The sequence below is a fragment of the Pteropus vampyrus genome, unplaced genomic scaffold (genome assembly GCF_000151845.1).
Source record: "Pteropus vampyrus isolate Shadow unplaced genomic scaffold, Pvam_2.0 Scaffold300, whole genome shotgun sequence".
NCBI classification, from domain to species: Eukaryota; Metazoa; Chordata; class Mammalia; order Chiroptera; family Pteropodidae; genus Pteropus; species Pteropus vampyrus.
In genome coordinates this window covers 1,422,999-1,437,864 of record NW_011889081.1, presented here as the reverse complement: position 1 = coordinate 1,437,864, position 14,866 = coordinate 1,422,999, and the positions used below count along the sequence as shown (strand labels likewise).

Here is a 14,866-nt window from a genome sequence, read left to right as displayed (position 1 = left end):
TCCTTGTGGGCAAATCAACTCCATATCTGTCTCCTCCTGTCCTTCTTTACTCCTACTATGGTCACTGTCCACCTCTCCGTGTAGAGCGAATAAACATGTGTCCTGGTGTTAACTGAGCATCTACTACAAACATAGTATTTGTGGTCATGACTTCAGTTAATCTTCACAACAACCCTGAGAAACCCTACCTTTTCATCACCATTTCACCATGGCTTAGGGAGTTTAAGTGTCTCATTCACAGTCCCAAAGCCAAGACTTTGAAAAGGATACCTGATTTTGAGTTCTGACCCTTCCCACAGCACTAAAGCTGCCTTCTGTGACTGTGATATGTAGAGCTCGTGTCTCCTCCCCGGGTTCCTCTCTTGAGTCCCCATTCTCCCACCACAAACCCTAGCGCTAGCTTGCAAGCTCTGGCTCAGAGAGCTGAGTGACATGGTGCTGGCAGTTGCCCCGCTCCAGCCCCCATTATGCAATGCCAGGGCTTCCTGATCAGAAATTCTCACTGCCAGCCACTCAAGAAGCCAAGGCTTGGGTGTGGGAGGGTTCTCTCTGACCTATGACTTCAGGGCTAAAGCCCTTATCCTTTGACATCACTACTGTTTCTTCGTAGATCATCATAATACTGTTCAGCCTTCTGAATTCTGTTCTACCTCTGCAGAGTGCTATTTTTCTGTGTGTCATTAAAGAATTAAAAACTTAAGCCAAAAGAAAGTTGTAATTATCTAATACATGCCAGGCACCATGGTAGACACCTGGGGAAAATATGTTATTTAACACATGGGCCCTGCCCTTATTAAAGGAGCTCACAGGAAGGTACATAACATGCACGAGGCAAATACTGAAGACCGTGTGTGGTATAGCTATAATGTTATAGCATTATTAGGTAGAGGAGTCACAGAAAACTGTAATGAAGCTGAACTGTGAAAGGAAAAGTTTTTAAGGAAAACAGAAGCAATGAGCACTGCAGGTGAGAGGAGCAACAGGACCAAAGTATGCATGTATTCATTTGACAAATATTTACTAAACACCATTTCTCTAATATCTTGGTTCCTGCATGAAGCTCCTTCCACTAGACCAGCACTCCCTCAAGTTGCAGCTTAAAAAAAGAAACCTGTTGAATTTCATTAATTAATATCACCACAATAAAAAAGATTTTTAAACACATTAAGTCTCATTTCCCTATTTACAAAAAAAAAAAAAAAAGACAGACAGACAGACAGACAGACTGACCAGTGATCAAAGAGGCCTGAGAATGCTGCATATCGCAGCCCTCTTTGGCGACCTAAGGATGTATACTAGCATACTAAAGGTTCTGAGAAGTCCTGCAGTAAAGAAACCTTTTCAGTGTTGTTTAACCTGGACTTTCCAAATCTACTTGACCACAGAACCCCTTTTCTATACTTGACACCTATTTCCATCCTGAGAAACTACTGCTCAAGGGAACACACAGGAAACACTGCCATGCATCAGGGAAGGAAGGCAACTTGGGGTCGGTGACAAATCTGTTAGGGAGCTAACTCTGGCTACATGAGGTGACAGCAGCAACAAAGGAGATTAAAACCTGCTGACAGGAAGAGTCGACAGACCCTGAAAAAGAATTAGTCTGTGATCGATTTCAGCTAATGAGAAGAGGTAACTGTAGTGCAGGAAATATAAGGCAACAAACCAATGACACATGTATGAGGCACTGACAAGTTTAGAGGTTAAACCCACCCAAAGAATGTATGAGCGAGTAAATGGTATTTTACATTTCTATTGTTCTAAAACTGTTACTTGAGGAAAGACCTTATGTATCAGATTATCATCTATATGATATTTAAGTCAGAGATCACAGTTTCTGCCTTTCAAGTTTAGGCTGCTAGCTCATAACGATTCAGTCAGTCACCTAGTGCTTATGATTTACAAGGCACTCACAGATGCCTGCTCTCACCACAGACACTAGAAGCAGAGAACTTCCCAAAGTGGCAAAGCCTGGAATAGAGACCTAGTCTTCCATCGCTTCCTGTTCCTTCTACTCCAACTGTGACAGCCCTAGTCTCAAATGTCCTATTATCTTCCCAAGACAATCAAAATATCTCAGAAATTATACTTCAAGATCCAACTCATCTATACCCTCTGGAGGGACAGAAAGATCCCTTTTTTGCTCAAATTCCTTTTGGCAAACACGGGCAACTTAATAGATCACAAAATTTTCAGAAAACTTGCAATAATTATTTGGAAAATTTATACAAGGCAATAGAATATGCTAACTAGTTTTTGTCCATCCAGGGTAAAAAACTAAAGACAGCAACTGCGCTCCCTAATGAGTAGAAACACACATACACACAATCTAAAGTGGCAGCAAACACAACAAATCATTTATTTTTGGCTTGGAGCTCTACTTCTTTACTTAAATAGAGCTCAGTCTTAAGCCTGAAGAAAATCATTTCTCCCCAGGTAACGAAACCGTATTTGGAAAACCACGATTCTGCACTCCTCTCCCACACAATTCTTCCCTGTCACTCTCAGTGACAGTAGATGCTTTGAGAGCTCCTTTCTGGCTGCCACGAAACATCAGCCCAACAAAGAGGCTGTCTCAAAAGTGTGCAGGTGGGAAGGAAATTTCAGGTACATCAGCTGTTACACATGTGCCAGAGAGTACAGGGAAGTCAAGACCTAATACCTACAGCACTGGTTCTCAACCTAGGGTGATTTTACCCTCTTCTCCCGTAGGGGACACTGGGCAACATCTGGAGACATTCTTGGTTGTCACAGTGGGAGGAAGGGTTGTTACTGGCATCTGGTGGGTGTAGGCCAGGGATCCTGCTCGACATCCCACAGGGCACAAGACAGTCCTTACCAGAGTCATCTGGCCCAAAGTGTCAATAATACTGAGGTTGAGAAACCCTACACTAAGTTAACAAAGTGAACAATGAAAATGATATATGAGCACTGTCAATAAACCCGAACACAATAATTACACAAAGCAACTGGATAATAGGTACTATGGATTCTGATGCAGTGAAATAATCTGGACCTCCCAGCCGACCACCACATTAAGATGCCTGTTAAGCTTAAATAGCAACATAGCTAGTTTTTAAATCTGTTAATGAATGTGAATAAAAAGGAACACATTGGTTTAAAGCCATAACAGGCCATCATCCTGACCAATATATCTGTGTTATTTGAGAACACAAAACAATGAAATGGATATATGTTAAAACTGTTTCTCTCTTTTTTTAAAAAATGGAAATGGCAAATATTTAAACTATAAAAATAAACAAGAGGTACCAGCAGGAGAACAAAATTGAATATGAAAACTGAGGAACAGCTCATAAACTAGAGAGAGTTCATATGCTCAAGGTCCATCATGTTAATTCTTTGGTAGTTTATTATGATAGAAATAGGTACTTCTGGACAGCCACCAAGAGATCTCTGTCCCAATAATGTTCTTGGCAAGCTTACACTCTTTCAGGAAGTTACATCATAAAGTTTACCCATCCACACCAACAAAATTTAAAATAATCATAAAACATCAGATTTCAGGAGATGTAGGAATACTTGAGAAAATGGTCTCTGAAATAAGAGACTAACTATCTCTCCAGCAAGATGCAAAGAGCATCGCCTTTACTATCATGTATCATTAGCTTTTAGAAATCCCAAAAGACATCATAGGTCACAGAAAAAGAAAATAACAACTTGAGTGAGAAGCATTATTATGCAGTGTAGAAAGAAAATGGAAGTGCAGAATAAAGCAAAAAAAGCAAAGATATTAAAAATGCAAAATGCTGCTGCCTTTATACTACATTAAAAAATAATAGAAACCAAACTGAAGGGCATTCCAAGCTGTCTGCTACAGACCTGAAGACTATTATTTCACATGTTCTACTGCAGAATTAATATAAATTTTAGAAAGAGGAAAAAAAAAAAACTAACCTTAAGATTATCAAAGGTTTTGACAGTCTGCGCCAAGTCACTGACACTCCCTGGCGATGCTGTCCCCTGTCCCCTAGGGCCTGAGGACACCCGTGAGCCGTCAATGACCTCAAAGCCCGAAAGCAAGGCCTCTGAACAGCTGCAATGAGACTCCTTCGCTCTCTGACCCGCTATCAGGTATGTCTTCAAACCTATGGATAAAAATTACAGTCAGCACAGGTTGAAACCACCATTGGTTGAAATGCAGCTCCATCTTGCTCTCTGTGTAGGACATGCTCCTGAAAAGTTGAGAGTAAAGTGAAAATGTGAATATGTCATATTTTACTACTGACTTCCATCTTTTCAGAGACGCACAGACTCAGAGAGAATGTCTGCCTCCAAGACACACTATTTACTCACATTATGTTTTCTTTGAATGATGGCTCCATGTTTTACCTTAAGGGGCTGAATGAACATTAAAATTTTCCTCCTTGAAAGGGTCACACGATTTCTTCGAGACAGCAGAGCCCATTGATGGTGGACCCTGCACATTTCTTGGGTTTATTTTGATCTGTCAATAGCAGTTACTGACATTTATAACGGTTGGTCTAGATGTAAGGGTGATCTAGAGTACTAACCATTTCAACTATGTCAGGGATTGCAAAACTACCATGAAAAGTGAGACCAACAGGGGTAATTAAAACCTCCCTGCATTCAGATTTATCGAGTGTCTATTTTCTGTTGGATCCAAACATTCACAGCAAGAACATTCTGCTTTTGTTCAGCTGCAGTCTACGTGAATTTTATACTTTCACAAAATCCTCATTAAAAAAATAAGTTGGTTAAATAGACAATTAACCTACATCTTTATGATTCTCATTAAAAGCTAAAATATCACACTAATGTATTCTACACTATTGAGTAGCTGTAACAGGTGGGTAGGTCCCTGTTCTGGGTATTCAGAAGAACTAGCACTGGGAAAAATAATGAGATTTCCAGACAGAACTCAAGGAATTTCTGAAAAAGAAGTAGACATTATTTAAAGAAATCCATTGTTAGCCCTTATTGTAATTTAACCAGGCTACAAATGTATTTGACAGGATGACAATGTAATTTAGTCAATAAACATTTATTTTAGGCCTAGTGTATGCTCTACGTGGAGAATAAAATCGAGGACATAACAGGGTCCCTGACTTAGAGAGTTTAAGCTCCAGCAGAAGGTGGTAATGAAAAGCCATTGTGGAAGGATGTGATTAAGGGATGATGTGTCTACAATTGCTGAACCGCACAGTTTTTTACACATAGTACATATTTAATAAATGCTTTAAAATATGGAAGATTGCTGGGAATAGGCAGTGTTTTAAGTCATAATGTGACAAATGTATCAACCAGATAGTCTCTGAGCAGTGAGCATGCCCTAGGTCCCTGGGAGCAACAGGAACACCTGAAATAGAAGTAGAAAGAAGAGGCTGGTCCATTAAAAAGCAAATTGGACCCACTTGGCAATAATAAATAAATGCTTTAAAATTAATAAATCAAATAACTGAGGGACTAATCAATACTCCTTAACTATTTTATAATTATACCATTTCATCACTTACTCTTTCTTCATCTCCTCTCTCCTCATAAAAATATTATATGGTGTATCTTTTTAAGTTAACTGTTCTGAGAATTTGGCAAGAGTTCTTAAGACACCTAGAGACATCCTAAAGTATAGTCAAATTCCAGGTGGAAATCAGAAGACTTAGATAATTTTAGATGCTAACTTATCCCAAAGGAGATTGTTACATGTTCACTCTTAACTAAGGTCCTGAAGTTCCTTTTTTTCTCCAGCAAATATACACACCCCAGTTTATGTATAGAATCAATCACAGTTACAACTAATTGCATGTATAATCCTGAATCAGAAACGTGAACTGGAATACAGCAAAGAGTAGAAGTACCTTTGTATGAATTTCTCAGGCTTCTGTCACAGATAACACTAAATTGATTATGTCATTTTGCCTTGGGAGAGTCAAAAAACGCAACCTCTGTGGGCTCACCAGAGAGAAGTCCTATTTCTGACCTGTCTTGGAGTCTCCGGGTTGGCAAGGCTTATTGCTGGTTCACCAGAGACGTGCACAGAAAGGCTGGTCTCTGGAGCTGCTCTAATGGTCTCTCCCCTGACTCCCCAGCATGGCAGGTAAATAGCCTGGAAGCCAGTTGGGAGAGAGGTCCGAGGGAGCACAAGAACACATGCTGCCACTGCAGAGGGCCACCTGGGAGACCAGAAGGGAAAGGACATTTTTTGATTGCAGGGAGTGAGAAGCTGCTGCTGACTGGAGAGGTTTTCCGTTACGTCTGCAGCTGGCCCTGACCCCAGAATAGCCTTCCCCGAGAAATGCCCCTGGCTCCGGGCTCCTCTGGAAGCCGGGGAAGCCAGAGAGGCCCTGCTCTTAGCAGTCAAACCTAGGAAGGGCCCTTGGTCAGGTATCTGCCTATCCCCTACCTATGCAGCTCTGGACTTGCAAGAGCCAGTGAAGGAGGCCTTTCCTGGAGGTGTGACTGCTGAAGCAGAGAAAAGGCTGAGCCAGCAGACCTGAAAGACCACAGCCTGAGTCCCACTGCACATACATGATGCTGAAGCCAGCACTTCAAAGCAGGAGCACACCCGCCTCCAGCAGGATGGAGCAACAGCACCAGCTCTACAGTCTCAAACTCGGGTGCCTTGGGGTGCACACCTCTGAGGTTTCTTATTGCTACTATAAACTGTGATCAACAAGTCACTGTTCATTCATCGCTTATTAAGCACTTCCTGTTTACCAGGCACCGTGATGGATGCTGGGAGGATAAGCGTGAACATGTCAGCCATGACCCCTAGCTATATGAGGCCATCATCTGAAGAGGGATCTAGACAGCAGGCAGATGTGACTGCCCAGTCCCAAGATGTGGCAGTGAGCATGCTCTGGGAAGCAAAGGACGGTGGTACCTTGCAAAGACTCAGAGGTGAGGGAAGGCCTCCTGGATGAAGTACCCTCCAAGATAAGGACTGAAAGATGAAGAGAGGTCAGCCCAAAGAAAGCCAGCAGAGCCAGGGGCTAGGGAAGCCATCATCAGGTCATAAGTGCCACTAGAACAGTCCATGAACATGCCTTCCAGAAAGGGAGCCTTTGGCAAGCATAGTCGAAGGATGGAAGTGAGTTTAGTGTGGTTGGAACAGAGAATGTGTATGGGGGAATGGCCAGAAATGAGCTGGGGCTGTGCAGGCGCCATGTAGACCAGCTCCAGGAGTCTTCGTGCTGGGGCAATTGTGGGGATGGGGGGAAAAGTGGTGAGCAGACGCAAGGCTGAGGAAAGGCCAGGGAGCTGTGAAATTGCCTGCCACAGTGGATGGGAAGAGAGTCAAGAAGTAATGGTGAAAACAAGAACCTACTCCCTCAAAAATATAGCAATAGCAATGCTTCTACGCCAGGCCGTGGAGTGATGGGTAAGGGCCTGGCTTCTGCAGAGCAGCCTCAGATTCAGGCTCCACTACCTCCTCACTGGAGTAAGATACCCCAGTGCTCTGCATCTCTGTTTCCTCATTGTGAGGTGAGGCTAATAGGACTCACTCCACGCAGCTGACGTGAGGATTAAACAATTAACACACACAAAGGCTTAACAACAGTGCCTGGCACATAGTAAAAATTCACATTAGCTACTATTATCAATGTGGATGTTTGACTTGTTTATCACTGGAGTCTTTTTTATGCTCCTTCTACGTACAAAAGCATTTGCTGAACAGTTAAATCAATAATTGCTCCAAATTTGTTTCTAACTTGAATTTTTATTTAGGGAGCCCCCAGTGACCAACTTGTATTGATGACACAATACTTCTAGTGTTCCCAAGGTCGAACATACATATGTGTCCATGGCAAGCAAAACTGGTGAACAACTTAAGTATTTTTTTACTTATGCTTTGCTATGGAAAGCTAAGTTTAAAGCGAAAACTTTGTCTAAACTGGAGAGACACTGGCAGAGCTTAGATGCCGGATGTGAAATATCCAGGAAATGTATCAGGGTTGGGTGACTGAGTTCCAGCCTTGTCAAGTCTAAGTCAAGAGAGTTTATAAGAGATAAAGATTTAATGAGTAACCACACACGTGGGCCCTGGGGTCTAAGTTCATTAGAATGGCTCTTTACAGCAGCTAAATGATTTATTTTGTTAAGTATCGTGTAAACAGGAGAATAATTAATAAGATTTCTTATATTCTTTCCTGGTAATTTTAAACCTCACCAGCACTGACGCCTTTTACTAGTTTAATTGAGTACAGAGGATGGGGGGTGGGGTACACTGGGCTCCTATCTGATGGAGGAGCTTGCCTGTGGCTGCTTGAGTGACATGGTTAATATTCTTAAGCCTTCTTAAGTATATCATCGATTCTTTGAGGACAAAAACTGTGCCTTGCACACAACCAGTGCTTAGTTTTGGTGAAGTGAGTGTAATCTAAGTGAGTGCCATAGTCTAGTTTGGAAAAAAAAAGACTATTCTGGCCTCCACTCTATATCGTGATCTTTTTCCGTGGGATGCTTGCTTTGGAGTGAGATATCCTCAATCACCAAGAACCAAGGACCTGACTGTCAACTCAACAGAGGAGAATTATCAGGAAGGAAAGGATGTTTGGAGACACAGCCTTGGGAGCTAGCAGCATAACAAATGACTAGAAGCTTGCATTACCAGTAATTTGAAATAATAAACATAAGTTTGGGCTAGTTTACGAACATTCTAAAAAGTTATTTCACTTTGTATTGCATTTTTCCTCATAATTAGGTCTGTAATGGCCCAAGAGCATGAGGATTATTTAACATAAAATTAGTCAATAAGGAAAATAATGACGAAATGTGACCTTAAATCTTAATCTCCCAAATAATCTGGGCCTACAAAATTATAGATAGGGTATTTTATAATTATCTATTGCTCCTGATTAAGAAGATCAAATGTTTTGGTGGAAAAAAATTAACATTTTTCACCTTGTTGACATTAAAACAGTCTGGATGGGTTTAAGCCCTTTCTAGTCCTACATAAAGTCTAATCACAAGGACTGATTCATCCTTGTTGTCCCAACACTTGACAATAAATCACAAGTCCCTACAGCAAATGGCTACTAGTGAAACTTAACATCTTTCTAAAAAACAGAGTTCCAAGCAATAAAATGAGACAGATTTGCCCAAGCAAGTAAAAGAAACAAAGGTGGGCACCATGCTTGTTTAATTTGATCTTGACTCAAACTTTAAATGAGCAAAACAAACTTTTAGAAGAACTCACGCGTGCACATGCACATACACACATTCTACACCCTGCTCCTGGAAAGAATGGGTGCTTTCTGCACCCTGCTCCCTCTCTCTGCCAGTAATGGGTAAATGTGCTGCCATCATGGTCAAATCTGAGTGACCAGACAACCACTTAGTGACCACAGTCCTGTGCACTATCTCTTCTTACCTTCTATATTTGTCATTAATAAATGCTGTCCTGCTAAATGCTGTATTGCTGAATATTAACAAAACTCAGAGACTCACTCTTCCCACCTCTAAAAAACTCCCGAGTTATGGTTTAATACCATAAGCCTTCACAAAGGCTACAGAAAAAAGTTCTTTGAAAGATAACATTTGGCATGCCCATGAACAGCCTACCAGGTAGTATCTCATTCATTCTTTTGTTCACTTGCTCATTCATTTACCAATATAATGAATTTTTGAGTATTTACTGAGGGTTAGAATGTAGGCTAAGTGTTGAAAGAAATGGATAGGAAAAAGAGTACTCCAGTTTCAGAAACTGAGTACTGATGAAAACTGTGACTTAAACATGTGACTTCAGTTCCCTCATCTATAAAATGGAAATACTAGTAACATAATAATACCTTTTCTTAGGGCTATAGTGAGGAATACATGAGGTAATGTACATAAAAAGGGAACTATAAAAGGGAAAGGCAATGCTTCTTCTTAGTCTTCAGGAATACTTGGGAGTAATTCGGAGTAAAGGGAGGAAGGACATGAAGTAATGCTCATAAAAATTAAACTGGAGAGTGGAAGCATGGCAGTGAATGTGAGGACAATAAGTGACGACACACATCTACAAGAAGAGAGGATTACATGGATTCAAGTCTACGTGCTGACAAGATGTTAGGAAGTGACAAAAGGAATTTTATAGTGAATTTTAGAAAATCAAAGAAAAATGAAGGTCTACAACTATCTTAAAATACAATAATATAACAGAGTTTAAATAATCAGAAGAGGCTATGAAACAAGAGAGCTAGAAGTAAAGATGTTGGGAACTAAAATAGATTAACAACTAACAAATTGTTATTCATCAAATGATAAAGTGGAATGCCACCAGACAGAAGAGAATGTCAGGTTACATCTGAAGCAGGTACAAGAAGCATCACAGACCGTATTCTCTGCCTTAGAGAACTGAAAGATAACAGTTAATTTTAAGATTTTAATAGTTAATAGTTACTCTAATATTTAATTTTAAGAGTTGCAGATTTAAGTACGAACATAGACAATGGAAAAAAGATTCTAGAAAAAAAGATAAATGAAAGACTTAATTTAAAATCTGAGAGTGGGTGGCAGCTAAATAATTGAAAATAAAACCGAAAAAAGGGAATACATTGAAAACAGAAATAAAGCTATGTGATTCCAAGTGAAAGAAGCCAGTCCCAAAAGGCTACATACTGTATGATTCTATTTATATGAAATGTCTGGGATAGGCAAATCCATACAGACAGAAAGTAGACTAGTAGTTGCCAGAGGTTTGAGAGGTAAGGGTAGGTATAGGGAACAACTGCTAGTAGGTACAAGGTTTCTTTTTGAGGTGATGGAAATGTTCTGAAATTAGATTGTGGTGATGGTTACACAATTCGGTGACTATACTAAAAAAACCTACTGCATTGTATACTTTAGAGGGGCGAATTGTATACTTTAGAGGAGTGAATTGTATAGTATGTAAATTAAACCTCAGGCAAGCTTTTTTTTTTTTTTTTCAATAAAGCTATGTGAACTTCAACAAGATACAACCATTCTCAGATTCAGAGAAGAAATAAAATTAAGTTGGTAAGAAATACACTATCCTTGGGAATTCAAGGTAATGAAATGGACAGTGGCAGGTAAAAGAAAAATATTGAAAATAAAGGCTTGAAAATAGATAATATGGTAGAGCTAGGATGGAAAAACATATAAATAAGAAATAAGGCTAAGTAACCTTGACGAACCAAACTATCAACAGGGCCAGAGTTTAGAAGTCTGGAAGAAATTAAACAAAAGTTTGACCTTCACGAGTTATCTCCAAGAATCATCAAATTTGCAACTCTCACTGTTGCAGTCTAGCCCCAAAGAGCTGGGCTGACACCCAAGCTGTCTTCTTAGACTGCCAACCTGATTCCCCTTGACAACAAGAGTTCACCACACAGCACAGCAAGGCTACCTGAGTGTCACACCTGCTTCTTTGCTACCACATAGCAGAAGATTCAGGCTTTCCCTGGCTGCCTTGAACACTGCTGTTTCCTTTTCATCCAATGAGGACATTTATTTACAAAGGCATTTTCTTTTGACATAGGAGTGATGCTACCCACATTGACACTTCCTGTGAGCATCTTCAGCTGGGAAGAAAGACAACATAGGCAATCTCACTCTCCCCCACCTGGAAACTTCACATTATGCAAAGTAAAATATATAATTCTTATCATTCCTGACTGGCCTTTCCCGGGAGTAGCTTACACCAGTGCCTTCACCACCTGTTACTTTGTGGAAATGTTTGTTCCAGCTTCTGGCTTGCTCCCAAATCATATTTCTAACACAGTCACATGTTTGCTGTGAATTTTCTCACTTTTCAAATCAACCAGTTTTCAATTTGAATTAAGGCCTTGTCTCTTTTGATGAGTGTTTTGCATACTGGCTGGGGGCAGTGACTGGAACAGTTCCCCAAACTGCATTTTCTTATTCCCATAGAGCACATGGCAGACTTGCTCAAGCCATGTAACTGAGAAACCCAAAATCTCTACTTCCTGATCAAGAAGCAATATCTTCTTAGATATCTCCAACTTCTCTAATTTTGTTTCAGCCCTGGAGGTGGTCTTTCTTTTTTTGATCTTTCTCAGAAGAATCAAAGTTGTATATGTGTGGTATGTTTTTAATAATCTTAAAAGAGTTTCTAGACATTAGATGAGAAGTCAAAAACAGGGCCACTCTGCCACTTCAGAGGTCACAGGCTGGGTGATTTGCTCTCCCACACTAGCCTCACGCTGCATGGCATGTGGCTATAATTTATGCCTCAAAAAAATCACAACTATGTTGTAAGGCCTCAGATAAGCAAAGCCGAAAGCGAAACCCAGGCAGTGAGTAGTGAGAGCCCATATATGAGAAGAGGATGAGGGATGGGGGGTCCTTGGGGCACATCAACATGCAGAGATGCAGCTTGTATGAAAATGTGACCTGGAGCTGCACTCAACAGCCATTCATTCATATGAGAGGGGGGAATGAGTCTTTAGAAGTTCCCTTGTCTTAGGATGGAAAGTGGAGCTCTGCTTTCCAGGTGGAAGTGGACAGAGGCCCACACATTCAGACTCAGAAAAAAAAGGTAGGTAGGTCCCCAGTCCAATAGAGGTGCTGGCCTCAAACAAGACAGATAAGTATTTGGAGAAGAGGAGACATAAGAGCAGCTAACATTGCAGAAAAAAAACAATACTGAACAACACTAGACTACATAAGAACACAAGGTCTGAGGATCTAATGTAAAATGTGGTGACTATGGTTGATGATATAATTAAAATCTGCTAAGAGAACAGAGCTTAAATGTTCTCACACACACACAAAGGAGGTGTGATGTGAGGTGATGCATGGGAATTTCCTTACTTTTCAAGTCAATCAGTTTTCAACTCATATTAAGGTTTTCTCTCTTTTGATCAGTGTTTTGCATAAATGTTAACTAGATGAAGGGTATCTTTTCACAATGTATATGGATATCGGATCACAATGTATACTTTGACTACCTAACAATTTTATTTGCCAATTACATCTCAATAAAGCTGAAAAATTAATTGGAAAAAAAAAGAAACAGACAGAAATACATCAAAATACTAACAGGAGACAACAGGATTATGAAAAACATTTACTTTCTATATTAGAAATTTATTTCATTTATTTTCACTTCCTATATTAGGTTTTCAAAATTAACTTTATGTTTAAAATAAGCACAAATTTTTGAATTGATTACAAAATATTTTAGACATAGAAACATGTAAGGAAAAATAAACTGAAGACTCATGTCCTCACCATCTAAGAAACAAAATGTCACCTGCAGTTTTCGGGTTCCCTGTGGGTCTGCCCTCATTGGAAAACCTTCTCCCACACAGAGGGGTGATTATCCTGAATGCCACTGCCACGCTGCTCTTTCCATGCATTTCTTTAGGTTTTCACTACACACACACACACACACACACACACACACACACACACACACACACACACACACACACACTGCTAAATATACAGCCTTTTTTAAACATGCTTTCTAAAATTTACATACATGACATCATTTGACAAGTATTCTTCTGAAAGTTGCCTTTGTATTGTCCAGTAATGTTTGAGATCCATCTATATTAATATGAATGAACTTTGTTCATTTACTTTCAAAACTATTAGGTTTTCCACTGAATAAATACACCACAGTTCAAAAAAGAAAAACTGAAAGTATTAAGTAACACCAACTATAAAGTCTGTGTTCTGTTAAAAATAAGAAAGACATATGATAATAGAGTGAATATTTAACACAAAAATATACAAAAATTATACTGATTCAAAGAATATTTCATAAATATAAATTTAAGAAATAAATGAAATTTGTGGAGACCAGTGAAACAAAATTAGGAGAGAAGCTCAAAGAGGAAAGAAAAGTTGCTGAAAACAAGCCAAAAAAAAAAAATTCAACTTCGGGGAGGTTGCGGGCCGGGCCTTCCAAAATTCTTTTTAAATTGGAAAAAAAAAACAAAATAGAGAAATGAATACAGAGGTCTTCAAATTATAAGTTAACAAGGCCGAGAGGTGACAACTCTATTATCCCTGGTTAAGGAAATCCTCATGAATTCCATATATTCAGGCCAACATGCCTGCCACTTATCAAAGTTAAAAAATGTACAGGGAGTCCCAGGGAATAAACTGGGACCAGGCTGACTCATGGCTCGGTGAAGGTCAGATAGCAGCCCAATCAGGTCAAGAGTTCAGCATTATGTCTCAGTCTCAATATTTAAGTCATATGCAGCTGGGTTTAGAGGAGTTTAAGAGGTGAAACCAGAAAAGAAAGTTCCAGATAGTTTCAGAAAACTGTAGAGGCTTTCCTCAAACACCCCTGAAAGCAACTGTAAGTGATGAGATAATACAGGAAGTGGGTTACAGCAGTGTATAAAGAATCCAGACCTGGGCTGTCCAAGAGAACTTTTCTGTGAAAATGGAAATGTGCGATAACGTTAGATAACGTCAGTTCAGTAGCCACTAGCTGCGTGTGACTACTGAGCACTTGAAATGAGGTTAGAAGGAGTGAAGAACCGAATTTCTAATGTTTTTAGTTGTAACTTAAATTTTAAATAGCTACACGTAGCTAGCTGCTACTATACTGAACAGTGATAATCTAGATCCTTCCTTATTAGTGGAAAGAAATGAATTAGCAACAGAAAGCTCTTTCTTATCTTTATTAGATAGAAAAGAGGTTAAGAACTATGAAAAGAAGAATAGGTGGGATAAAGAGGAAAACTAAATGTGAAGCCAGTAAGTATTAACTTTCACTTATTACAGATGACATTTAGTAGCAAATACAAAGATGAAATTACTCTGTACACTAATAACAGGAACAGCCAATTGGAAAATAGGATAGAAATAGACACTATCAAACAAAATGGTAGATAATCTCTAAGAATAAGCCAACTGAAAAATAGGCTAGAAATAGATACTCTATCAAACAAAATGG

General features: G+C 39.6%; 1 protein-coding gene across 1 annotated transcript in view; it reads right to left on the bottom strand.

Annotated features, from left to right (window-relative positions):
• The window catches only part of ADCY9 (adenylate cyclase 9), a 107,873-nt gene that overhangs the window by 29,038 nt on the left and 63,969 nt on the right, over positions 1 to 14,866 (bottom strand). Inside the window, exon 2 of the mRNA XM_011376495.2 lies at positions 3,916 to 4,106. Within this exon, the coding sequence (XP_011374797.1) occupies positions 3,916 to 4,106 (191 nt within the window). The remainder of the gene's footprint in view (positions 1 to 3,915; positions 4,107 to 14,866) is intronic.